This window comes from Anas platyrhynchos, chromosome 18 (assembly GCF_047663525.1).
Source record: "Anas platyrhynchos isolate ZD024472 breed Pekin duck chromosome 18, IASCAAS_PekinDuck_T2T, whole genome shotgun sequence".
Lineage (NCBI taxonomy): Eukaryota > Metazoa > Chordata > Aves > Anseriformes > Anatidae > Anas > Anas platyrhynchos.
The window spans coordinates 4,518,436-4,546,343 of record NC_092604.1 but is presented as its reverse complement, the minus strand read 5'-3'; the positions used below and the strand labels follow the sequence as shown (position 1 = coordinate 4,546,343).

At 47.3% G+C, this 27,908-nt stretch overlaps 1 protein-coding gene across 6 annotated transcripts in view; it reads right to left on the bottom strand.

Moving 5' to 3' along the window:
• The window catches only part of NSMF (NMDA receptor synaptonuclear signaling and neuronal migration factor), a 50,094-nt gene that overhangs the window by 9,359 nt on the left and 12,827 nt on the right, over window positions 1-27,908 (bottom strand). For 2 of the 6 annotated variants that reach the window (XM_072025378.1, XM_027470941.3), the window contains 12 exons: window positions 21,592-22,071; window positions 17,134-17,209; window positions 14,382-14,450; window positions 10,284-10,336; window positions 8,137-8,226; window positions 6,329-6,450; window positions 5,339-5,422; window positions 4,295-4,328; window positions 3,637-3,707; window positions 2,432-2,511; window positions 747-849; window positions 302-377 (listed from right to left, as the gene is read on the bottom strand). In XM_072025378.1, the coding sequence (XP_071881479.1) occupies window positions 302-377; window positions 747-849; window positions 2,432-2,511; window positions 3,637-3,707; window positions 4,295-4,328; window positions 5,339-5,422; window positions 6,329-6,450; window positions 8,137-8,226; window positions 10,284-10,336; window positions 14,382-14,450; window positions 17,134-17,209; window positions 21,592-22,024 (1,291 nt within the window). In that variant the 5' untranslated portion in view covers window positions 22,025-22,071. The remainder of the gene's footprint in view (window positions 1-301; window positions 378-746; window positions 850-2,431; window positions 2,512-3,636; window positions 3,708-4,294; window positions 4,329-5,338; window positions 5,423-6,328; window positions 6,451-8,136; window positions 8,227-10,283; window positions 10,337-14,381; window positions 14,451-17,133; window positions 17,210-21,591; window positions 22,072-27,908) is intronic. The other 4 variants (XM_072025375.1, XM_072025376.1, XM_027470944.3 and 1 more) reach the window with 4 other exon arrangements.

Sequence of the window (27,908 nt, the reverse complement as noted above, 5' to 3'; positions counted from 1 at the left end):
ACTGGAAAGCAGCCTATAATTCAGGCTACTTTGCCACTTCCAGTAGCCTGGGCAGAAGCTATGCAGCTTCAGGCACAACACGATAGCTAAACTGTGAGCAGAACTGCAAGGAACAAACTGGTGGCAGAACTGCAAGGGGAAAACCAGGCTCAGCAAATGAACTACAGTAAAGGTGACTGCAAGCAAAAGCAAGATCATGTCAGAGCTTAACAGAGCTCAAAATTGCTTTTTCATGAAGATGCCCACTATAAGATGTAGGCTGATCATGAAGACGCATTTCTTTGTACAGAAAAGAAATTACCTTGAGCTGATAGTTCAAGTGGAGACTCAAAGGCAACCCTATAAGGATTCATTAAGTTTTTCAGATTCTGAAATAGCTGAAAGGAAAACATATCAAGAGTTAGAAGCTGAAAACAAGGATGAACTCCAGGGCATCCAGAATTACTCATCCTTCTTCCCTACCTCTAGAAAACGTTCCACTACATGTCTTTTAAAACATCTAGTTCAGCAATAAATAAGCTAAATGCTTTGACTGACTGTTTCCCCCTAGAGGCTTTGGCTCCTGTCCCTTCCTGCATGTCACCAACTAGTCCTCCCCTGCCCTCTGGGGATGGCACAATCCACAGGTGTTTCATCCATTAACAGCAGAGGAAGGAAGGTTTTGACTGCATAGTGTGACTGCTGCCTCCCTGGGCTTGGTGCTACTCAGCAGACATTCCCAGAGAGGTGACCCAGGAAGCTCTTACCTTCTCCCCATTGGGGTTTCCAAGAACATAGCAGCCCATGATGTGAATGATATTTGGTTCAGGATTGACTTTACTCATCAGACGGCTCAACCTCTTCCAGAAGCTGGAAGAAACAAAATAGACCAGTTAGAAATGTATCTCATCATATGCATCAATAATCACACGGATGTGGGAGCACAAACAAGGGCCTGAGGCAAGCTGCCCAGGAAGAGCCACTAGCTCTTAGAAAAGAACAAGCACAGGCAGAGCAGGTTCAAGTCACACAGTAGAGAAGGAGGAGCTGCCCATTGAGTCAAAAGAGCTCCAAGGTAAAGACAAGGGAGCAAAGTCCACCAGGAGTGTTCTTAAACTGGCAGTTTTACTAGGCATTCTTTCTGTGGCAGTTCCCTCCCATTTCCCATCTTCCCTCTCCCATTTCTATCAAGAATTGCCCTTTCTAAGCAGGAGTGTAATTAGTGTTCATTCCCAGCACATGATATCAACAGAAAGCAGCCAGATAGTTTCTTTTTCTGGTTGTTTAATGTTAGCCAGTGCTTGCTGCTGCTCAGCAGAATCAGACCTACTTTACATTTTGTCACTGCTGACATGCTGTGTGAGTAGTGTCACAGACACCGTATGTCAGTAGTGACAGTAGTGACATACTGTGTCTTAGGGCCATGAAACACAACCCCCTTCCTTGGGCAATGGTTATAGCAAATTGGTGGGCTCTGAAGCCCAGCAGTTCCTCTTTGGGTCTGTGAGCAGATGTTTGTTTGTGGTATAAGCTCTTCTCAGGACTGCCTCCCAGGCATGTACAGGTTGGATGGAGACATTCGCTTCCAAATATCTAAGTTTTCAGCTGCATGTTCACAGCTTTCTGAAGGTGCCTGAATTACCAACTTCAGACCAGCTATTCTTCCAGTGCATTCGGAAGCATGTATGGAAGCATGGAAACACGTGCCTTAGAATTTTATTGACAGTGTTTGTGCCAGAGCATGAGAGTGCTGAACAGATGTGGATTTTAATATTCAACTCTCATGCCAGCAGTATGTTGTATAGGAACAGGTTGGTATACATGCTCTCCCCCACAACGAAGCACTGTTAGCCAAGTAAGTTTGAGCCAGCACAAGGAAGCAGGCAGCAAAACAGGCAAAGCATAACTGTCTGCAAGGAGAAGTAGAATTGCCTCAGCAACGTGCTGGACTTTGAGCAGGCTTTGCAGAGACAAATTCCATTTCCCCCTGCAATTAGAAGGGCAGTTATCAGAGACAGCTGTGGGGGAATGACTTGGATTTCTGCCACTACTCGCCTGCTTAGAAAAGCTACCTCAGCCACTTCCAAGCACAAGGTGCACGTTCTGTTTTCTGGTCAGCAAAGCCTTTGTTAGGACAGGGAACTTCAATTTTTCTCTTTTGCTAATCACTAGTCCAGAGACATACTAAACAGCAGATAAGAGCATAAATCTTCTGCTGACCCGTCCCAGGGCTAACACCAGTCCAGGGTCAAGCTTGGCTCTGTCATCTTTGCAGCTCTCCCTCAAGGGGAGAGCTGTTGGGGTAAGCTGCTATTAAATTCACCCTCGTCCTCCTCTTCCCCAGGCTAAATCATCCTATCTCCCTCTGCCTCTACTTCTATGTCACATACCACAAACAGAGGAAAGAGAGCAGAAAAACATTATGCGAGTCTAGAACACAACAGTCACTCACAGGATCATATCTTCCTCCTTCTCCACTTTGGCGAAGGTGGCAACTTTGTTCTTTAATAAGTATAAGTGGCCGGGACCTCCCTGCAAGAGAGAGACAGACAGATGCCAACCACCTAAAGAAACAGACCCTGGACACGTTTCTTATTCTGTACAGCCATACCCAGAAGTGCCACAAGAGAGCAGAGCGGACACGCCAGGCTGGCACAGCGGCTACAACCTCCAGAGGAGAAACCGTAGGCACTAACTCAGAAAATATTCACATACAGGGAGTATGGTGGGGGTTGGATTCTCTGTTTTTTTAATGTTACATGCCCACCTCACTCTAGAAAGAGGCAGTAAAAGAAAAAAAAAAAAAAACTTCACTGTGGGTGACTGGAGAGCAATAGGGAAGACAAGAAAGTCCCTTTCATTTGGGGATGTTAGGGGACTTGCCATGGTGGGCAGACAAGAAGGGATAAGCAGACAAGATATCACTGTAGAAGAACTGCTATTTGGCAGTAGCAGATATAAAAAGATTGAGCACAACACCAGGAAAATTAAAAATTGCAATCTCCAGCTTAGTGGGGTGCAAACACTACTGCTCTGCAGCATTAGGCACGTACAAGGAAGTTCAAGTCAGTTTATCTCCTCACTTCCCATTTCAAGGTTCCCTGCACAGCTGCCGGGGGAGTCCAGAGATGACCACCCCAGGAATAAGAGCCTCAGGAAGGAAATCCCCAGCAAGGCCCAGACAGAGCAGGGCCGAAATCTGTCCCAGCCACAGCTCCGTGTCTGTACCCTGACCCCTCTCCCTCCACTGAGGCTCCAAGCTGTGCCATCTGTCGGTCAGATCAACAACACCCTCCATTGTCAGTGTCATACTGAAGCTGTATGAAAACTTATAACCATCATATCAGAAATGCTTCTTTCTCTCTCCAAAAGCCTGCTTTTGAAGTCTGTGCTAATACAGGTTTGCCTGGGTTTCCTTGAAAGTAGCCAAAAAGCTGCCCAGCTCTGGAGGTGGCTACACTAAGTCAAATTTTATTTGTTGCTGTCACAGCATCTTGTGACTGCTCACTGTCTGGGGAAATGAGATGTGAAAGCTGTATACATGTGCTTACTCTAACAGAACCTGACTTTGGAATATTGGTTCCTCCACGTAATTTCCCCCAAAGAAAAAGAGGAATTTGTAACAAACTACCCAAGTGTTTAAGAACTTCTATGTACCTGGCAAAATATCAGCATCTTCCAGATCTTGCAGCCTTTCCGATAGATGTTAAGCTTCTTCTCTATTTCCTCTGAAAACAAAACACAAACAAACAAAACAAAACATGTTGGAAAAGATAAACAACAGAGGAAGTTAAAAATCAATCTCTCAGAATCCTTTTTCTTCTCACCAGAGTTTAGTCTTGCAGGCAGGAGGCCAAGCTGTGAGAGGTGCTCAGTACCTCCATTCCCACTGACATCAAAGCAAACCCTTTGCTTTCATGCCATGGAAAGCAGGAGAATGGGGCTCATCACAGGACAGGCAAGGTATGGTGCAGCACCAGACACTGCTCTGCTGTGACCACAGCACTGTACCAGACCTTACTGTCCTGACCCCATCAATACTTCCACTCCCCTAAGTATCACAAACCAGTATCTTTGCTGCCCTGTGCTTCAAACTTCCCTTTCATAATCTGTGACTCTGGCATAAAAAATCACCTACAGAAGTGAAGTTTTATTACTGCAGCACATCCAATAGTAGTTGACTGAGCATCAGGTATCACTGGAGTGATAAAAACACTGTGGCACGTGGCAGGTAAGGCATGGGGCAGTGACTTTAATGCACTAATTGTATTTGCAGCAGGCAGAAGTAAAGAAAAAGAAATAACACTCAACGTACCTAAGATGTCATCAAAGGTGGCGTGTTCATGGTCCTGGAAACAAAGAGAGGGTAGACATCAAGGTCACTGCACCAGCTCCCCTGATGTATCTCTAATATTGCATACTGTCATATTCCCAGACAAACATGCTGTAAAGCATGATCAGAACAGCTGATGGCTTCTAGTCAATATCACAGGAATTACCACCCTAAAACACATCTCAAAGAAACTGAATTCTGAGTGGTCCATGAAGACCAAGTCCATCTAAAGACTTGGAGATGAAACCCACAGACAAGTCCAAAGCACGTGCCATCAGATGCAGTCAATGTTATCGTGTATTTTCCTCTTGGCCCATGTTTTGTGGCCAAATGATGGCTTTACAGATGTTCAAGCTGGCTAACAAATAGCCACACCCCAAACACACCTGCCTCTGGCAGGGTCAGCAAGACAACTGTACAGCTCTCAGAGAGAAGTAACAAAGCTCCAGCAGCACTGTCTGCTGCACATGGAGACAGAATTTTCTGGGCTGTCTGTCCAACCCTCCCCTTTCAATTTAAGTGAATATGAAGTGATTAGGAAAAAGAGACCCATGACTCCCTGGTGGTATTTCAGACACCTGCTCAGGCAAGACTCCTAGTGAAAATCAAGGTTAAATTAATGACTGCTGGGGATGCACCACTGCACATAGTGGGATGGTCCACTGCAGAGCTCTGAGGTCCCGCACTGCCTAAGTATGAGCATGAGGAGGAGCCCCGAACCTTGCAACACACAGCTTTACTGATATGCTCAGGCCTGCCTTATCTTCTTTTGTTCACCTTCCCACACTACCTGGCTGTGCCTACACAGTCTGACAACCCACACACGCAACTTTCACTCCACCTTGCTCTTCCATCTACACCTCAGCCCTCAAAGAACCGTGCAAGACCCCAAATCTGGGTCCAGCAGTGTTTCCAAATCACTGTAACAGGAATTAGGTATAAGGACAAAAGCAAAAACAAAAGAAAAAAAAATCTGTGTGGAGCCAGCTTCTGCACTCCTGGACACAGCAGAAGCGATATACTTACATAGAGAATGGGGATGATAGAGGGATCGTCCCTGCGGATAATTGTTGGGACATACTCAGCTTTGGGCACCTTGGAAGAAATGAGCTGTAAGGGAAAAAAAGAAGTGCAAGAGGATAAGGAGAAGCCAATCAAGTCTGTTCAGAAGCACAAAGGCCTTGCTAATAGCGTCCTGCTCAGTTGCTCCCAGGTGTTACCCAAACCAGCAGCTCATCCAGCCTACCTGCACTGCTGGGGAAGGTCCTCCCAGCCTGTGGGCCTCTACGGAGCACCTCAGGCATCACAGCCTCCCCAACGCCCAGCAACTGAGCGCACAGCTCTGCCCGATGAGCAGGACTGAGTCTGAGGTAACAGTTTGTAAAGAGGACACAGGCGTGCACAGAGGATTCAGCAGCTTGCGCCTCCCCACAAATGGCTGTATTAAAGATCACCCTGTGTGAGGGTCTGTGCCTTTGAATTCACACACACAGCTGGCCAGTGGTGGGATGGCTGCACGCCTGAACTGACACGAGCCAGGGCTGAGCTCAGCAGTTGCCAAGGGATAAAATGGCATCAGGCACAGGTATGTGCACAGCCGTAGGATGTCAGGCAGATGCAAGTTGCCTGGCAACTCTGGCTGAAGCATTCAGCCAGCTCTGTAACAGTCTAAGCAGATAGGCCTGTCTCAGCACAAGCCATTGAAACACAGCTGATCTGGCTGTGCTGTGATTTCAGGCACCTCTCTTCACCACTGTGAGAGTGGAGCAGGCACTGGTGGGCCTGGAAGCACAGCCTGGGCTCCAGCTTCGGCTGCTTTCAAAGCTCTCCCTCCTGGCAGGCAGCACACCGCTGCTTCGGCCACATGGGAGATAATGTAAAGCTCCCAAAGAGGCACAATGTGCAGAGTCCAGGGATGGACACTCCTCACATTCACATGAAGATACTGAATTTAACAGCTGTTAAAAGGCAGAAAGGGCATAAGCAGATAAAGATAGCTGGCTCGGAAACCCTCACCATTATTTTTGGTGGAATAAAGTCTTCTCCATCGCATGCCATGGCTTCAAGCTCCTTTTCTGCTTCCCAGTTCAAGTCAAAGTCACCATCCAAAGTGCCGCAGGAATCCTGAAGGTCATGGCCTGTCAGAACACGGGTGCATTACAAGGGCAGATCAGCTTGCCTTCCACACTCGATCCTATCTAGCAGCTACCTCACAAGAAGTAGCACAAGCCATGAGACCTGTGCCCTCCTTTCCTCCAGCAGAGCGACAGACACCACACTTTGGGGCTGGCGTCTCTAAACAGACAAACACTCTTAAGAAACGAAGAGTGCACACACAAAGCCTGATACCACATACCACGGAACATTTCACCACTCTCACGGTCACCAAGTTTAGCTTTCAAACGCTATTTCACAACATTCCCTGTCATTTCAGAAATGGAGGAGGAGATGGGATGCGGACAGACTCTCTGCACTTTAACATTGCCAAGCTGATGAGCAGAAGTCCAGAGACTTCAAAGCTGGTCTCCTTGTATTAATTACTGGACTACATCTTTTGAGTGCTTATACAGAAACTCCGCCTTTTTAGTCAAACCAATCCTGGCAGAGAATCCCGGAGTGTGAGGACAGCCATAGCAAACACAGTAGTAAACACAGTCGTATTTCAACAATATACTTGAATTTGTTCTCCAAATTCACCTTACCTGTTGGCCTTCAATGCCTCCTGGGGAAAAAAAAACATCTGGAAGGAATATAATTGACCGTTAAAGGTTAAAAATAGAGGTGGTCCCTGAAGCCTGAGGAAAGAGAACCGAGATGCTTCTACTTGTGCCTTTTGGGATGTCCAAGTACCAGTGGCAGTGCCTGGAGCACTGAACATTTCTGTCTGAACCATGTCTTTTCCATTCGCCTCTGAGTTAGCTGAGGGAGCAGGGAGGAGTCAAACTGCACAGGAACAATCGGGTCATGTTTTGAACCTGGCCTTTCATACATCTCCCCCTGCAACCTGCTACAGTGCCTTCTATAGTTAAGAGGACTAGACCTCATGCTTACCTGAAATTGAATTCATTAGTTGATTTCATGAATGAAATTTATGTAATGAATACAACCCATTTCAGCATGGACAAACTCATTACCATGAAGTCCCTTGCCTGTATTTCGAATGAATACTGTGTAAAACAGCCATTCCCTTTAGAAAAAAAAAAAGACAGTAGGAAGATGCTGGCATTTCCTCCTGTAAATTAGCAGAACAGCATCTCTGTCCCCACAAGCAAAACACTGCAGCATTACTGGGGATTCCCAGAGGAATTCCTGGCAGCCCAAAGGAAGATCAGATTGCCCCAAGCTATATCACCTGTGCAGTCAGCACAGCCAGGAAATCAAAGTTACTCCTCACAGAGCACTACAGCTGTGCTCTGAGTCATTCTAGCCTAGGAAAGAGCTCAGAAGAGGCTCTTGCACAGGCAGCTGGGCAGGTTAGCCCCACTGTCGTGAATATAGCCTTGGACGGGTGTGCTTCCAGGTAGGGTGTTTGGTCCCAAGCAAATAAGGGATGATGGGAATAGAGGACCTTAAGAGCTGTACCACTGGGTATCCTTTGGCCACTGCACAATAGCATGAGGTTAGATGTGCTTGCACTCTACATATAGATACACACAGATAAACATGTGCATATACCTGCAGTGTTATTTGCTCAGATCTCACAAAACTAAAAAGATCACAGATGGGACAAAAGGGCACAGAGAAATTACTCCAGTGGGACTCCAGTCAACACCTCAGCTGGAGGGTTTGGCCACAGGAGGAAGCTCAAAGGACTCAGAACTCACTTTCTCGAGAGTCATGGAAGGAATCAGCTTTGATGGGAGTCGGGTCACTCCAGGACCTGCTGAAGCTCCTCTCACGCCGTTCAGCAAATGCTAGGATAAAACCAAAGCACGACATTAACAGACTCCACAGCCACCTCTGTTGCCGCCAGCAAAACAAAACATCCAGTAGATTCCACCAAAGCTACACATCACGATCTCCCCTGTGCTCGTTCTTCCACTTGCCAAATGGGTGTCCTTTCCACACAGCAAACAAGGGTCTTCTGACAGCAGCACACAAAGTGCCCACCTTCTGACCACAGCCACCGCAGGATACGTAACACAGAAAAAGGAGGACACTTCATGGTCTCTCCTTAAATGCACACTGCTCAAACCTCAGTTTAATCAAGGCTATTCCAATGTCCCAGAGTAAATGCTCTGACTCAAAGGCCTTCACAGGAAGGGAAGGTGCACTCAACAGCCAACAACACTTGTGACCAGAAGAAGGCAATCGTCCAGTTGTTTCTCCCTTAACATCTGTTTTCGGGTATGTTCTTGCTCTGTTTCCACCAGAGCTGGACCAAACAGAAAGGGTGTCTGGAAAGCTCATGCTTTCTGAGTTTTGTTGTCAAAGAAGAAATCCTTCAGATTTTGCTTCCTACAGTATCATAAGCATTTTTCTCCCCCACAACCTTCTTTTTTTGTTTCTCCCTTTCTCCCCCCAGGGGCATTTGTGCTGGCATTTCCCAAGCAGAATCCAGGCAGCTTGGCCCAGGCTGGCTGCCCCACCAGGAAATTCCTGGGAATTGCCAACCACAATGTCTGATTTGGCAGGTCCCTGTGAGAGCCATTACACCTAGATTAATGGCCACTTATAGCCATTAATACCTATTTCTGGTAGCAGACAGATCAAGCTTGCTGCAGTATATATCTAGTAACAGCATCTTGTGTCAGGGGCACAGGAATGCACTGCAGATTTGCATTACAAGAGCTGAGAAGCAACCTGTCCTCTGCTGCAGTGTGTCCAAGTGTGGGTGTCCAGGGAGACAAGTCACACAGTAAGTTCTTCAGGTGATCTCCATCCTCAGCTTTCATTTAGAACCACACACGTAGCTACGGTGCACATGAAGAAAGCTTTGAAAACATGACCCGAGAGTTACCAAGGCAGAGAGGCATGCCTGAACTTCCAGACAGCTCTAGGGGAAGGTGAGCCCTGTTCATTTCAGGCAGTGCTAACTCAGATGCCAATAAAGACACTTCAAAGGGCAAAGCTGTTTGCTGTCTACTTCCCACAGTGTAAGAGAATGGAGATGAAAGAATGCAAATTCAACCCAGCAACACTTTGCTGTGGGCAGTCTGTACACGATGCCTGGCCAGGGGGTGGGAAGAACAAGCTGCTTCCTCTTCTGGAACAATCCTCAGCTCTCAGGGGCTGCTTACACCACTCTCAGCCCATTCCACAGCCATAAGGGAGCCATCCCAGCCAAGTTCTGGAGAAGCGTTGCCTTGTTCGGGAAAGGAACTGCTGTTTCCCCAGCCTAAGAGGTGATTTCTTCCCAGCAAGGAATAATGCTCCCCTTATTTACCCCTTGCTCCAATCTCCTCCCTGTTCTTCTTTCTCTCCTCCACCTTCCTCTCAGCTCCCACTGGGCAACTTTCCCCCAGGTCCTGCTGCAGAGAAGACATTGTGGTGGGACAGAGGAGGAGAAAAGGGAAAGCCACTGGTCCACGTGGCACATGAAGCACCGACTGTCCCCAGGGAGCCACAGCAGGCACACAGCTTCGGTAAGAGCAGCCCTCGCTTGCTCTGCTCAGCTCTGATTCTCCTCTCAGGTGTCTACATCGGTGATGGCTGAACACCAGGCAAACACAGGACAAGGACGCTGCAGCTCTCCTTCCACACCTCATGCTGAGGACACAAATCTCCAGCAGCCAAGGCAGAGGGTCCGTGGAAATAGCTTAAAGGCTGCTTGCAGATATCCGTGTGTCTTGGAGACTTGCAACAATCTGGCCTTCTCCTCGTAAGGTAAAACAGCATCAGCAAGTCAAATCCTTTCTCCAACCAATGCTAGGTCCTTTCTACCCACACATGTGCACAACACAGGGCTCTCTGTGTCCCACCAGCACAAAGTTCAACTCCTCACAGCCACATCTTACAGCTTGTCACTTACTTTGTGCTTTAACCCTTCGGCTCCCCACCATGCGGAGGTGCTTCCGAAAATTCCTGAAAGAAAGGCCAAACAAAATCTCTGAGAAAAGTGATATAAAGCTGGGCCCAGCGGAACTGAAAAAGCTGGGGAGGAAAAAAAATATGTGATAACAGCATACTTCCCTCTGGGCATTCGAACACTGGAGACCGGGTACCCAACCCACATCCACTCAGAGCTGGGGAGGGTTACATCTGTCAAGCCCGCAGTTGTTGTTCCTGAACTTTCTGGGCCAGTGGTACAGGGCAAGGAGGCTCTACCTGGCAGTCCCATTCTCGTGGCCTGCTCTGGGCTTTGCACCCACTCTCCTAGGACTAAGGTACCTGCGCTGCAACTTTGCTGAAGAGACTGCTGCTGCCCTTACTGGCAACACTCCCTCTTCTCCTGGCAAGCAGCAGGAGCTGCTCCCCTCTCCTCTCTCTTCCACACATGCTCCAGCAGGAAAGTGGGGTGCCCTGGGCTCTGCCCTGCTAGGCAGTGTGCTCACACAGCTCAGGGCTGTGCTCATTCCCAAACACATTCGTAGCAGCTGCTAAAATCTCACCAGTGCTGTTAGCAACCACACAGCCCATATTGCTCTCTGGGGCAAAATGCTGGGAAATACTGAAGTGGCTTCTTCCTTTTTGGAAGCACTGCTCAGCAGGGCTGACTGTCCTCGTGGGCCAGCTGGCTGCCGTTGCTGCCTAACCTTGTGCTTTCCTGCAAGCACATTTCAGGGGGGCTGCAGAGTGCACAGCTCCAGAGGAAAGCCCACCAGGGGGTAAGCCTCTGGTATGCAGCCATGCCTGCACTCAGGTCTGCAGAAAACAGATCATTATGGACACTCCTGAGAGCGTGAGGCAGAGGGACGCTTTGTCCAGCCCCTCTAAGACTCAGGGACTCTTCTCCCTTTGTTTCTCATTGCTCACTGAAAGAGGAATCACACAGGACAGCAGAACAGACACAGGGAACGAGCAGCAGGTGGACTAGCAAGGAAGGGCTCACTCCTCCATGAGCTCTGCTCAGCCAGGGTGACTTCACCCTGCACTGGAGCCCCCGTGGCCCCATGGGGATGTCAACGAGCCCACACACCAGCAGCCTGCATGGAGCAGGGGAGTGTTCCTAGATGCCCTCCTGTCCCACCAACACACACCGCAGACATCAAGCAACGGAGACTACCGCTGGTGAAAGAGGTGAGGTGACAAGTCATCTGGCTCACACGCGAGTTAGTGGGATGAGTAATGACGTGTTACAACCATGCAGACACTTCAGCAAACTGACTGGACTGGAAGACACTTCCAGCACCAACACCAAGGCAGTCAGACCAAGTCAGAGGCATCTACTCTGATCCAGGGAGATCAACACAGCCCTCATGAGAGGAAGAGCACTTAACCCACACCATGGTCTGCACTGTGCCCTCTTTGGCCTTGGATCCCATCAAATCAACAGAATCCAAATCCAGCAACTCAGGAAGGAAAACCAGCAGTGCACAGAGAAGCCAGCAGCAGCACTATCCCATGACAGATTTCCACCTGCACTTTGGCTATTTATGACATTTTTCAAAGGTTTATTTCGGCTCTACTTGAATGCATGAAGATTCACTGCTGTGGCTCAGCCAACAGGCCTCTCCGAACAAGCAACCAAAACAAGATGTTTTTCAGCCATATGCTGGACCAGAACTGTATGCAAAGCCTTCTGGGGTGCATGGTGACTGATAACCTGGGCTGTTTTATAGCATGCTAGATTCAAATCAAATAAATACAATGTTCTAAAGGAACTAGGCATGTTCTTTATCAGCTAGGTCTTAAATATGTTGTAAGCCACTGGAGTGAAAGTCTTTGTGGTCCATTGTGAAACTAAGCTCACATCAGACACTGAGTACCAACGTTAAATGCCTAGGCTACCACTGATTACATCCTTCAGGGCTTTTGGCATTTCAGAATAAAATTAATTTCTCTGTTATATGCTCAGTTGTCCTCTCCACAGAGGAGCTTCTTCAGGCCCTGGAGATGGGGGTAGCAGACTTTGCCATAAAATAGTGCTGCTCCCAGCTGCCTGGACAGCTTCGTCTCTCCCATTAGTGAGAGCTGAGAGCAGCTCTCTAGATACATCTTCTAAAAACTGCTGCAAGCAGCTCCAGGCAGAATTCAGGGCTAAGCAATGCACTAAAAACCTGGAGAATGGGACAAAAGTGCTTTTTGTCTGCTCAGCTCTTCTAGAAAAAAGCACTTAGGAAAAGAGATCCAAGCCTGAGACTACTTCAATGTGGGAATCCTACAGCCATCTTGCAGCCTTCCAAGAGCTTTTTGCAGCTGTCTTTGTCCTCAGGCCCCTCTGTGCCTGCATGTCAGCACTACAGGACTGGCACAGCACTGCCCAGTCAGCAGCACGTGGGGAGCAGCAATGTGCTCCGTGAGCAGTCAGGCTACAGAAACCTGCCCAGCCGTCACACCTGGCTTCTGCACTTGCACCCCAAAAGCCCAGGGTTATCTGATCACTAGCAAGATCTCTTCACCCACTGAAATCCAACAAGCACCCCTGAAGTTACAGTAATAAAAGCTCCTTATTACTCCCTGTCCTGCAGTGCCACCTGCAGTGGCTCATCTCCACTCTGGAGAGAAGCACCTGCGTTATCTGAACAGAGGTCAGAGACAGTGATGGAATGGCTGAAGTACATCAGCGCTCTACAGAGCTCCTGACAACACCTCTCCAACTTTCTCCTCCCCAAATTCTACCTGCAATGGTCACTACTTCAGCAAATCACTGGGCATCGCTCTCCCAAGACAACATCTATCACAGCGGTACACAAGCCGTGCCACACAATCCAGCCCCCCTGTGCACCAGGCACAGGACCGTGCATGGACAGGGTTGTGTGATAACCACTGAACTTCTAAAACATCTGAGGCCATGAAGGGCTACACAACTAGCATTCAAACTGAGATGAGGCTGGGATCTCACTCCTCAGTGCTGACTGCCAGGCAATCCTTACAGCTCAGCTGGGTCTGCTTGCATGGCACGACCAAAAACCCACACCGACTTCATCATTATTGCAATCCTACCTCCTCTTTGCCACCAATAAATGCAGACTGGCTCCCACGGTACAATCCTGTCTAGACATTAAGTGTCCACAGGAGGTTGAGCTGTCCACATAACACGAGGATGGCACGACAGCCTTAGTCCTGATTATGCAGTATCGCCGAGGTATGCAACTCCTATTCCTGACTCACAAGCTGCAGGAACAAGTCATTTTCTAACAGTCTCATCTCTGTCTAGCAAATTCTGAGAAATCTCTTTCTTTTTAAAGACACACTGTCTATTTATTTACCATGTCTTCAGTTTTGATTCTTATTTGTCTTCATTATCGACGGAAAAAAAAATACACAGTCACTAAGTTACTAAAAAAAATCTTCCTGGCAATTCCCCCATTGAAAAAATTACGTTTTTCTCCCACTTTGTTTTGAACAGTGCTGAAGTGATCACGGCAGTTTTTAGCCAATGACACAAATGCTATGTTATCCTTCCTAGTAGGCTGCCAAAATACACAAGCCTTGGCACATCTGAAAAAAACAGAACAGTTCTGATTACTACAGTGACCAAGTGATGTGCCTTGTGAAACCAGCAGAGGGTAACCAGGGCCCTTTTGAAATAACTGGACAAGAAATCAATCAAATTCCTCTTTTCCTTCCTTTGCGTTTTCTTGAGGTACATATGTAGGTGCAACAATAGCACGTAAGTCACTGTTTAGGTATTCGGCTAATCTCAATCAAATTATCTGTGAATGGGCTGGGGGAACTGCATATATTAATATATATATATATTATTCAACCTTAGACATAGATTCTGTATATTTGGAAGCTTAAAAGAGACTTGACAGTGTTCCTTTAAGAAGACAGAGATAAGCTATCGTGAGTACTGCAGCATCATTCACCTCCACATTTCCAACACAGCCACTGCTAGAGTCCCTATGAACAGCAACACAGACAGGGACAACCATACTCAACGCCATCAAGCGTCACTAATGACACCCAAAGGGCCCATGCAACACCAGGCAAGGTTACGGCTATGGGAGAAAGCGGGCCCTACCTCTGTATAACAGCTGCAGAATCATTCTCTCGTTTCCGTCTCTTCCTTTCTGCGTAGCCCCTGAATGCCCTGGGAAACCATTTTAAGCCATTAACCAACTACGCAGCTTTGAACTGGAAAGGACATGAAACAGACAGGAAAGCTCTCACCAGACAACAGAAAGAGTTTAGGCCGACTGAAGAAGACAGCCAGGCCTTGCAGGACTGGGTGCGAGTCAGGGGCTGGGCAAGAGTCACCAAACCAAAGGCCCTCACTCCCTAGAGTTAGGTGGCTGGACAAGCTCCTAAAGAAAGCATACATGTAGGAGTGGCCAGAACACAGCCCAAAGAATAGGGGCGAAGAGCCATCATCCCTGCTACAGACTAATGGACCTACCAGACTGCAGACATAAAACCTCAGTACACCAGCTTCAAAAGGGACAAAAGCTTGCTAGCCTCTATAATCTCCATTTTGAAGATGAGGATGGGTGTGGTGTGATGTAGGCTTATCAGGTGTAGCCATCTAACCAACCTCTTGCCAGCTGACAAATAGCATAGGGAAAGCACGAATGGATATGATGGACAGGAGAGGAGAGGACAGTTTATCCCAGACACCAACAGACAAGGAAATAAAAAAATAAGATTATACTTACGAGATGCTAGAGATTCCAGGAGACGCAGGGAAAAAGAGAAAGAAGAGGAATTCATTAGTGCTCAGCCCTGGCCAGCATCTTGAGGGAATCCTCACTCCAGAAGGGACAAACGTTTCTTGTTAGGTGGAAGGAAATTGCTTTTAAAGTTAGCTCTTGGTGGTGAAACTCATGCTTGACCAAGCTAACACCTCCCTGGGACAGTGTTGGCATGTGGCTTGGACACAAGTTAAGCTCTACGTAGATCCAAAGAGCATGCAGATGTACAACTGAGAGCTGAATGTGACCCTTCAGGATACGACAGCAGCTCAGTACCAAGGGCTTCTGGAGCAGGGAGGCCTTCTCCCTTGTGTAACCAAGATTTGTGAAATCAGCTCACAGTGTCCAGTCTATGAAGGAAGCAAGCCCTGGGCTGAAAACACTAGAGCAGAGGCCAGGAGGACAAGGGCACCTGGGGGAACCTCCCAGCCAGCTCAGGGAGGTGCCCTGAACTTTTGGAGATGTTTCTGTGTGACTTCCAGAGGCAGCACACTCTGCAGGAATGTTAACTGAGGATCTACATTAACCAAGAGCTCTGCTCCTCATGGATTTCCTTAGGGCACTTCTCCAAACTAACCTGACTTTAGCCTCCAAGAACTCCAGGCCCTGATAGGGGTCACCATCCTGCAACAAACCCCATACACAGCGAAGATGACTTCAGAGAACAAAGGATGTGCCCATAGGCAAAGTGCTGGTTTTGCACATGGTCTGGTTTGCCAGATGAGAATCATAAAATACCATTCACTGTTACCAACCAATATTTGTAGGGTAAAGCAAGAAACCGTCACGTTGTCCTCAGACTGCTCACAGGCCCTATCAGCCCAGTGCCAATGAGCATTAACCAGCCAGGGGTGCCAGCAGACCTGCAGTCCTTGAAGAGGAGGCAGGAGGACACTGGGGCTAAGAAACAGAAGCAGCACAAGGGTCTGCAGGCTGGCACCAGGCGAATGACCCCTGGTAATGTTCCCCAGGCTGGGAGGGTGGGCTGCACCTCCGGCTGAGGTGGTATGGTGAGGAGTGAAAGGGCATGAAGACAGAGCTTTCTTCTGGGGACAGAGATCCCTTCCATATCTCAGCAGTCCCCTCTCCCCAACACTGAACACAGCCCTCCCGGCCTTAGTGCCTACAGGCCTGATTCGGCCTGGGTTATCCCAAGATCAACCACCAGCTTCTTTGGGGGATGTGGGGAGGGCAACATATGAGGGAAAAAAGTGGCAGAGAAACAGACTACAAAATGGAGAGAGCGGATTAAACAAAGAGAAATAAAGGGTATAGTAGAGCTGACGGTGACATGAATGTAGGAAGGAAGAAGGACACAGGAAGAAGGTGACAAGACTGGAGAAAAGCCTTAGAAGACACAACGTTATTTCATTTCCCTCATCACCTGCCTTCATTTTTCATCCAGGTAGGAAATACCTGAAATGAGAAAGATATCTTTTCCTGGTAACTGGGTACAACCTTGAAATGAGGCTTCCTTTACACCCTCACGTCCTCTGAGAACAGCTTTTCCCCAGTGCACAGCATCCAGCAGCACCAAATCCTGCATGGAGTGTGAAGGGAGAGGCTACTACTATCTCCAATCCATTCACATTTCACAGCTATTTACTGACACCTTCTTCAAATGACCAGAAAATCATATTAAGCCATCGGGCTACACCTCATAATACAGAGATGTACTTGTCTGGAGCGATGGATGGCACCCGGATTAACATTCCCTCAGAGCAGCGGCTGCAGCAGAAGTACCTGGTGGAGGGTCTCAGCTGGTGTTCCCACCAGACCCTTGCTCTGCAGAGGCAGTCGAGGACAGGGTACAGTGGCACAGAGAAAATAAAGGAAGCACAAGGACTTAAAGAAGGGAAAGACAAACAAGTGGGAGTAATAGGAAAGAGAAATTATGAGTGCAAAAAAGAAGAAATTCTTTTTTGGAAAAAAAAAAAAAAAAGAACAGGTTCTCATTTAGGTTCTTTTACTCCGATTGCAGTGCCAAACATATAACTTAGTTTGCTCCGTGCTCTCAGATACAGTTTTGAGTGGGTCACAAACTTTAAGATACAGGATCAAAGCTAAGGCAGTAGTTTCACTTACGCTTGCATAGTTGTAGTAGCAGTTTGAAAACTGAAGAGATTCTCTTTTGGGAACCAGGTTCGTATGGGGACATCATCTGGAAGAGAGAGATCAAAACTTGAACATCCAGCAGGCAGAGCCACTGTTCAGGCAGCAAGACTTCCCAGCCTCCTTCTCTTAGTACATTTCTTCAGCATCCTGCCCTGTGTTAAATAAGAGAGTCTCATCCCCTCATTTGGTATGTACGCTACCACCAAATGTTTTGTAAATTTATGCTAAGCCTGTCTATCACACTACTAATGAAGAATGAAAGCTCTCTCCTAAGCACAGAAGGCTAGAATGATCTAGGAACTACAAAAGAGACATCTGAACAAGAGGAAAAAAAAAAAAAAAAAAAAAACACGGGAAAAACATTTTTCATTAAAAGCGTTTTCCTGCCTTTGCTGTTTCCTTACTACCATTAGTTTGAAATGTCCTATTCATCCAGTTCTTTCTGATACAGCCTCCTGTGGAAGATGAAAAGCATTCAGCTTATTCTATTCGGAAATGTAACCCAGAAATGTACTTTCTTTTTCTCCCATTGAGGTTCTCCAATATACATCTCATAGAGTCGTTCCTGATGACCGGGACTTCACAAGTTTTTCTGGTTTTAGAAGTCAAACAGAACATCAGCTGTGTAATCTGGAGATAACTGCGCTGATTTGTCCCCTGTGTTTACACACTGACCTGCCTGAACCAACTGAGGATTATTTCCTAATTACATTAGGACACCGCATCATCTTCACATAATGGCCACTAAGACAAAAAGCAGGCAGCAAAATAAATCACTAATTATGAATCAGCTCCTACTGAGAAATCTCACATCGGTGTCGGTCAGTCAGGGAACCAGAGGTAACATTAAAACCCACTGACACCAGATGTATGAGATCTTGCTGCACGGGATCCCCAGGATTTGAAGCTACCTCATTCTTCATCTTGCTTCACTTCCAGTTTGTGACTCCCTTGCTTAATGCCTTGCCTCATATTGCTAATCGTGTGTCTAGATTCACTCACTCAGCTTTTAAGATCAGTAGCAACTACAGTATCTTAGTCACTGATATTCTGGCATTATCTAGAGTATTTTTTTTTAAACTCACTTTTGATGGCCAAAACCCAATCAATCCCACAAAATAGCTGCAATTACAGACACACACACCCAAAAAGCTGAGATCTAAGTGGGGAGACTGCCTTTGAAGTGGAGCTTCTTAGAAATTACACAGGAAGCTGTAACAGACACTCCTTCTCAGCTAACAGTTTATGCCAAGCCTTGTATAAAGGCACCCTAAGGAAATAAATATTTTAAATGAAGTCTGAGTTCTAGTATGTTAAATAGTTATTATGAAATTCCTCTGCTTGCTGTCCTCCAAAAACCAGCTACAGAAGAAATGCAAAACAGCTCAAAATGCAAATGAATTATTTGTTTAAAGACTCCAACCCACAAAAGCAGCAAAGGAGGAGAAATTGTACAAATTCTCGTTTAGCCAACAGCTCTGTACAGAATTCTCAGGGACTACACATCTCAAAAGATTACAACCTCTTAATACATTTTACAGCTTTTAAGTCACTAGTTTTGATTCAAAGCAGAGCTTATGAGCAGCAGCTAATATCCTCATGAGGTGCTGTCTGGACTATGGCTGGAATCCTCCTCTCCTCTTCTGACAGAGGGAAGCCAACCTAATAAAAATGTCTCTCCCCTACCCACAGCATTCAACAGAGAATAAAAGGATTTGTGACCCTTCAGAGGTTCCTCTCTACTAGCCAGAAGCGGAGCAGGAGCAGAGAAGCACCCAGCTGGGGACCAGGGAGCTGAGCTCAGCTCCAGAGCTCATCTGCAAGATTAAAAGTCAGATTATACCTACAGCTGTTCTGCTTCCAGATGCAGGTAGGAGGCTCTTTTTTGGCTAAGTAGAACATCTCATTCTCCTTGCTTGTTATCATCGACTGGGATGAATAGCCAAGGAACGATGGGTAAGACTGAAGGAACGATGACACCATATCAGCATTTCTAGCACCTGCCAGGCTGCATGGAAATCTCAGCACCTCCGTCCATGAGTGATGTGTTTGTATCAGAGGCTGGGTGCAGCACAGGAGACAACAGCTTGTGCTTCTTGAATGGTGTTAGGCATCATAAACTCAGCATAAAAATCCATATTAAATTATGCCAATCTGGACTAACTGCCATGAGTGTTGTTTGCAGCAATAACTTGTCATGTCAATCCAAATGGAGAAAGCAGCATTGGAAAACAAATCTCGAGGGAAATCAGTCTCTCTCTCAGCTCCATTCATCTCTGCTCTGATTTCTTTGCTAGCCATGCATGAAGGACATTCCAAGAAACATTTCCTGCAACCTGCTATAAATGTGCAACTCAATTCTCTCCAATTTTTCTTCTCCCCTGAGTAACATTGCTTGGACAGACAGAGCAAATGAGACCAAGCTGAGAAAACTTTCAGCCCGTGGTGCCAGTGCTAGGACGGGATTTGGTCTCAGAGGCACAGTGCTGCCAGTGCAGCCACACGTGCAGGAGCTCAGACACTGGGGACGTGTGCAGAGGGTGGCTGTTGCCTGCCCGTACAAAATGTGAAATATTCATGGAGGCATCTGCAGGTTCAGCACTATCTACTTTGCTCCCATTTAAGCAACTACTCTGCTGTATTTTCAGAACACAATCTCCAGCCCTAATGAAAACTGCTGCCTAGTTGAAAATGCATATTACAGACCCCAAGTCTCAGAACTGCAGCATGGCATCTCCCTGTAGCATTTGCTAGATGATGTTTTGTCCAGCAAAGTTCAGCTTCAGCTACAAGGAGTTAAACTCCTCTGTTAGCAATCGGGAGCCTTTCTTTGGCTCTGTATCAAGTGACCTGCTTCGGTCCCGCAGCACAGAGTACAATTTTGATTTGTTCAGGAAAGCTTTCAAGTAAAGTTTTTTTAACACAAGAACCAGAAATACTCACTTTCTTAATTCAGAACATGTTATGAGGCTGCAAATTATTCAATTTAGCACCCTCATCTCCACAAGACTAAGCCCCTGGGATTGTGATCTCTTTCCCGAAAGGCTACGACTGATAGGGCTTTCTTCTATTTTCAAGCAAGATTCTGGCTGTGTCATCATATGCAGAGCCATCTTTCAACTGGTAAAACACAGAAGACTTTTTCCTGTATGTTTGACAATCGTATTTCTCCTTTTCTTTCATTTCAGCAATAAAAATATGAAATTCTAAACTGTACATGTAGTTTCTGAGGTGAAGCCCCAAAATCATAGGGTACAAACAGGGAAACAATGGTTGAAATCACACACAGAAGTTAGTTGGACTCTAGGTATTCTGTTCTTTTGATTATCGTTTTTTTTTTTTTTTTTTTTTTTATTTCTTTAGGATTAACCCATATATTAATTAAGTTATGTAATTCTAAGCATCCAACTATGAAACTACAGTCCAGAACCCAAGCTTGCTGTAATTTTACCTGCAGTAAGCATCACTGTGAACCCAGGAAAGGTGTACAGTGGGATCTTCATAGTCCTTATACTCTACCTAAATCTTTTCAAGGGGAAAACAATGACATTTCCTGGCTGGACACTCATCTCTAAAAGCCTTGATGTGTGTTTACCTAAAAAATATATATGGGCATTAAAAAAATCAGACAAATTTGGTCAGACTTTGCCAGCTGCATATTGAGCTGACAAAGATGGACCGTGTTCTAGCTTATAATTCAAAGTGCATAGATTGTGACAAATATTTGATTAATGGTTAAGTTTTAAAACATGATCAGGAATTTTTTAATGTAATTAAACAATTACAATCCAAATTCCCTGAAAACATTCAGCAAATGGATAGTAAGTGTGGGAAAAAGTCCAGTATTATTTGCTATTACTTATGGAAGGACTGAGGTGGCACTAATTGAGGGACCTTGCTAAACTGCTTCCAGCCACAGGGACAAGCATTTTGGGGATGCAACGTGGTACAGAATGATCTACCTGAGCTTGAGGCTCCCTCTGAGCACCCCAAATGAAGCAAAGGAGAGAGTCCTGCTCTGAACAGCCTCCTGGACGAGCAAGAAAAACATGGGTGCTTTGACACAGCCCCTCCTCTCCTGCTCCTCCTTCAACAGAAAGGGAGCCACAGAGGTCGCACTCACTAAGGTGCACCAAGCTACTGGAAAAAGCACCCAGCTTGTGTGCTGCTGACGAGCAGAGACAATGGGGCTTGGACAAGTTGGACTCAAACGGAGCTCAGATTATTGTAAACTCCCCCTCTGACAATCCCTCATTGTGGACGCTGGTGCAAAGCACCAGCAAGGAGCTGAAGGGGAAACACTAAGGGGCCCAGCTCAAGGCACGTGGCAATGACACTGCCACGCTGGGAAGAGACAGGTGTCACCCTTCGCACGTGCTGACAAGTCCTTTTGTGTCCCTCCAGCATCCAGCACTTGCCTTTACTTACCGGACACTCGATCGACACTGTACATCCTCTCCAGCCTTTTTCTGTGCCACCCAGTCTCACCGGACTGATGCTGCTCCAGGTCAAAGGAATGATGTGAGGGAGCAGCAAGCCGGGAGCAGTTTGGGCACTCCTTGGAGCCCTGCCGGCTGCCCGGCCAGCCCTTGCAGTGCCTGCTGACGCCGTGAGAGCCGCCAGCGCTGTGCGCGTGGTGGCTGTGGTGGCATTCCTCCTGGGCAGCCCCCTTCATCACCACCAGTTCCATGCTTTCGTTCTCGTGGTCTGACAGCATCGGCCTCTCGCCGGAGATTGTGTAGACCCGTGGCTTCGGTCCCTCGCTCGGCATCTTCTCTGTCTGCTCCTCAGAGAAGCTCCTCTCAAACTTGCCATCTGAGATGACGGAGAGCCTGCGCTTGTTCTGTGCTGCCTGCTGCATCTCGGGGGAGTCCTCCTGGCCGATATAGGAGTCTGCTAACAGGTGATCTGAAACAAATTGCACACTTTACTGCTTCACACCAAAGTACCCCAGACACCGACACATTCAGGAGGCTGTTACAGGAAGGGGAAAGGAGAGAGAGAGATGGTAGGCATCCCCCGAGGAACCTTTTATGACAAATGTGTGCCCATAGCCTTGAAGGCCTCCAGAACTCACTCTGAAATGAGAGATATTCCTCACAGATATGCCCAATATTTCAAGCTTGTACGTGGCCACCATACAAGATGGGGCTAGAAGCAAATGCAGCTCTTGGTGCACAGCCTGAAATGACTTATGTGCAAAACAGCCCTTGTTCAGCTGTGTGGTCCTGTCTACTTCAAGGGTTTAGCCACACCTGGGCTGCTGAGCAGGGGAAGGGTTGCAGGACAATGGTTAGCATCATTTTCTGTAAGAAGTCACAAACGCTGAATGTTCTTTGTGCACCGATTTTGTTGTTGTTGTTGTTTTTTTGTTTTTTTTTTTTAACTAAGAGGGGCAAACCACCATTTTTAATTTTTTTTTTCTATTTTTCTGCCAATTGGTTTGACATGAAAGAAATGCAAAAAGACTTCAGCTGACAGCTGCAACACAGCGTCCCACTCTCCACAGCACCCATGGTTATAGCAGGCTTCATCGTGCGTGCAGATGGCGATGGCACCGCCTGCAGAAGCTGTCCGGAAGGAAAATGCAGCCGCTCCCTTTGTAGGGTAGTGAGATCGAAAGGAGAGAGGCCCATGAGTGCAACTATCTTTGGAGCCCACACACTGGATGAAGTGCCAGGAAATCTCAGCATTTCCATGGCAATCCCATGCATGAACCCAACAGTAGCTCCCACCCACCTGCTAATCCTTTTTTCAAGTGGCTGCTAATTACCTCTTACACTTCCCTTCAGATGGGAAGCAGCTAGGGGACTGTTAAAAAGGCTCAGCAGGGAATGCATTATTCATGTGACTACTACCCCCAGAAAAAAAATAAAATCATTAGCGTCCAGCACAGACAGCAGCATTACAAACAGAAGCAGAAAGCAAACCCGAGCCTCTATTTCACCAGCTATTTAACAAACATCCTTCCATTAGCTCCTGAGCCATGATCTGGAAGGACGTGGCAACGACCTGAGCTTTGGCTACCTTTTGGCTGGCCATGGAGAGATGAGGGAGGAAGAGACAAGCTACCTCGGAACAAGCCTGCTCTCGCGTGTGCAACACGGAGCTTGCACTGCTGCCACATCATGCTTCCTATTAAATGCTCCTGTGCTGCTCTGAAAAGAGCCCTCCCAAGCTGAGGACGTACACCACCAGCTCTTGAATTTGAAGCCCAGCCTAGCCTCTCTGCTCAGGCAGGGACTGTCAGGACCGTTTAGCCTGACACAACTCGCAGCTCTGTGACTCTGCCTGAGCTGGCCAGGAGAAGGAGCCTGTAGGAGTCCTGCAGGGAGATCTGTGCCCTTGAACCTACAGCTGATGCTGTCTTTCCAGACTTCACACGAAGTCCAAAACGCATGCCTGAGGAGTCACATACCTCACTGATACTGTCCAGGTAAAAGATGAAAGGTGGGCAGTGGTCTGTTTCACCCTCAGTCCCCTGCCCAGAGGCAGCACAGACATCTGCACCTCCTCCAGGAGGAGAGCCGCAGGGACTACAAGGGCCACCACCAGAACATTTTTAAGCCCTACCATTCAAGTGGAAGAAGTTGCTCCGTCAGCTGTTGCTCAACAGCTTGGCCACTGAGTGCTGGCAGCTGCGCGATGTGGTGTCCCAGACCAAGCAGTGCAGTAAGCAGCCACGGGCTCCAAAGTAGCTCCAGTTACTTTTCACCCCTTAAGGGGCAGCAGGACACCACATTTCTCCTCCAGTGACTCAGACCCTCTCCAGTTCCACATCTAACTGTGCTCTAGAGAGGGCACATCTTGGGAAAACACCAGCATACAACTCTTCAGGGTCTGCCAATATCTGTGCTGGCTAACATTGCCAAGAACACCATTTTTAAAATTAAAAACAAAGGCCAGTTCTAGGTACTTATCTCATCTTGTCAAACTTACCAATCTGTGCAGGCATAATGACACTACAAATTTCTTAAAACACCGCAAAACACTGGCTGACAGCTGGCCCTGTCCCTCCTAAAATGGATATTTCTATGGAGGACGCACAGCATCGTGAGAGCAGACACGGGGTTATGCACTTTATACATGCACTGACAGCATCTCACCTCCCATGCTAGAAACATGTCAGGTGTTTGACTTCGAGAACTGGCCATTTCTGAGCTCTGGTATCTGACAGAAAACAGTACTGCAAACAGTCTGCAACGTGGGGCCTTTTGTTGAGGTTCTTATGCCACAGTCATCACAGGGAAAATGAAGTGCCCAGAGTATAGCAGGTCTGAAAATGCTGATGATTGCAAGTGCCGAGATCTGTTTGGGCTCCAGAAAATTTACAGATACATAAGTGGGACATGACAGGTTTCAAGTCAGAACTTTTTACGGAAATCACGGCACTCTTACAGTTCTTGACTGGATATATTTGAGAAACTGCCTGCCTGATCTAGTCTGCAGAACGTGAGGATAACCCTTCCTTCCTACCCTACCTGTCCCCTACTCAAGGTGTTTTCACTTGTCCTTATCTAGGAGTTTTCATGGTGAAACACACCAATGTTTTCTCTGGGTCAAACAACTGGATACTTAACTATTTTCAGTTAATTTAGCACCTTCAATACCTACATGCTGGAGAAACAACTTCACGCACAGGAACAAATTCATGTGTAGAGGGAATGTGAAGCTTTATTCAACACCTCTATTAATAAAGAATTTATCTACAGAAATACGTATAAAGGAAAAAACAAAGATCTTCAAACATGCATTGTAATGAACTCTTGGCCTCCCAAAATGCACACGCACTTGCTTCAGGGAGTTCACACGTGTTCATGTGCACCAGCACATGAGATGTTACCAGGTAAAAGCAACCAATTCCCTTATCCATCCTTGCTACGACCTGGATCCAGGTGCCAGAGCACCACAACTGCTTCCACCATGGCATTTAAGGTTAATAGTTTGCTTCTGCTAGAGAGGAAGCCCAGCTGGCCCAGAAATCAATGCTGAATTAAATCAGAGGCACAGGGATGGCTAGTGAAGAGAACTGAGAAACCGTAACAGGGGACTCCAGCAATAACTGGAATTGCCTTCCAGGAGCCAGCTGCAGCAGACTGCTGCTAACACGCTCTGCCTGGTTACTGCTGCTCCGTTCCACTTCACTCGCACATTGCTCTTGCCACTGCTCCCACTGCCAGCTGCTCCCCCACGCTGCCACGCTAGCCCAGGGCACCGTGCCCTCTCCTCTCGATGGAGGCAGCCTGGGAACAACTCTGCTCTCCCGCCTGCTTTCAGCAGCAGCATTTTTGTCTCGCACAGCTGCAACACTACCTTGGAGCAGACGAATCAGGGCTCCTAAGCGGATTTCTTTTCATCCATATTTGTGCTCTGCGAGGATTTATTGTGCCTGAGATATTTAACAGCGAGATGCAGGGGTGTAAGCAGACCAACACGTTTTCCACTACTGATCACGTGTCTATTGGTAACAAACATCCACATCATATTTTCATTGCTTCCACATCCACCTGAGCTATGTCTAACAGCCTGTTCAGGGCTGGGGGCTCAACAGTCTGGTCTTGGGAGCCAACCCACCTCTCACTCCTCTTGTAATTTACTTGAATACATTTCTCACTAGCTCCTTTATGGTCTTTCTTTCTCCATCTTGCGCACAGCACTGCCCACACATATTAGAGAATATGCATGACCGCTGACATTGGTGGTGATCTGTATTGGTTAATTTGCAACACCTTAGGGAAAAAAAAAAATCCATGTTTTTGGTGCATGCAGTTCCTGATGAGTAGGCACTTAATTACTATTAGATAGTTACTGAATGCTAAAGAATGTATTGCGAGTATTTTGAGCACGTGCCCTGACCCAGGTAACTAATAAAAGGCTTTCATTTTCTTTCCCTGTCAGAGCATTTCTAGAGAAGAGGTAACATGCTGGGGTAAGCCTCAGCTGACTGATGCCTATTCACAACAGTGGAGATGCTCACTGAGCCAAACTCGTGTCTGATGCAGGCTGCCTTGTAACCTCATGGGATGAGAAGTTTATAAATCAAGGCAGAATATATCCACAAGGCACAGACAGAAGCTTAAAAAATAGCCCCAAATTTATTACTGTTTTTAGCAGCCAAACTGATGATTAAAGCACCTTAGATTTAAAACTTCAGCTCCAGCACTGGAAGCAGAGTGGCAAAGGGGAATCTAGATAAACTCCATTAAAAATGTATCTGTCATCTCAGAAAAATACAGTTCAGAGAGCCCATTCCCTCTTCCCTGCTCCACCTCAGCTAGACCTCTGCACCTGGTACTCAGCCACTGAAGATGAATAGAAAGATTTCAGATGTACACAGTATGGAATCGCAGTATAGTTTCCAGTAGGAGAAATGAGATTAACACACTTATTTTTATTATTTTTATTTTACACCAGAAGGAGCCCAGGTGATACCTTCAATGGGGGCAGATGAGCTGGTTAGAGCCTACGGCACTGCAAATAGGGTAACAGCTTTTCAACCAGCAAGGCTGAGCAGCTTCTCCTGCGGTTTCAGTTCTGATGCATCCCATATGCCTGCCACTGCCCTCGGGCCTGCTCTGACACTCTCAGGTCTTCTCCTCATGGGGCACAGAGGTGGCATTGTAGCTGCAACACAAAGCTCCCCACCGTGTCAGCTCTGTCCTTCCCAAAACTGCGAACGTACCGCATCGCGTCCCAGCCAGCACAGGGACGGACGGGCAGCCGACTGCACCACACTGCAGGGCTGAACAGTCGTGGTAAAAGAAAAAACAGGAAACTTATTCCAAATATTGAAACATGATGCATGGAGATTAAGATGGAGACAACAATTATTAACAAGTCAGAAGTATTTCAGCTGCTCGGTAGCTGGTGAGCTGCTGGTTAGAGACAAGAGCAGCACGGCTGTGACAAGGACAATGCTCAGCACGGGGTTATGGAGCCTGACCAAGCCAGCCCCACCACGACGTTATGCTCTGACCCCCCACTGCAGGCGCTTCTCAGGAAAACCACAGGAAAAGGCAAGGCAAGGGAACAGCTGAGAGAACTGGTGGTCACTTAAATATGACAAAATGGGTCCAATCAGACTTCTGAGTGGAAGCAGATCTAGAAAACAAACCAATGCTGCTGCTATTGCCTCAGTTACCCTCTCAGTAGCCACCTAGCCCGGTCTGTAACATCAGCACAAGCTGATGAAGTGGCTCCTGCAAGGCACAACCAGGGAGCAAGGGGCAGCTACCGCCGGTGCCTCTGCATTTCCATGCGGACTCCCTGAGCTTCATTCCCACTCACCTTAGGGGCACCAACACGTTCTGAGCCAGGTTTAGGACACATTCACACCACACCCGTGCAGGCTGATGCCAGAAGCAGCCCGAAACCTGCAGGGATGAGATTTTGTGTCCCCACTCCACCCCTTCAGCAGGCCAGGCCATGGGGCTAGACCCACAGCTGGGACCCATCCCGGGGACAGGGCAAGCCATGGAGGAAGAGTCAGACTTACCCTGAATCAGGCCCCAACGGCAGCCTCACGGCCCAAATATCAGCACATTGAAGATCCCTCTTAGACCACAGCCCCAGCTTCATCAAAAGCACAACTCACAGAGAGCTCGCTAGACCTAAAGCTCCTGCAAAGCCTTGTCCCAGAGCTTCTCAAGCTCAGCATAAGTTGCTGGCAGTGTGAGAAGCCTACTGTATGCTCCTGACAGCACGACACCTCTCTGCCACATGGGTGCTGCCCTCTGCACACACAC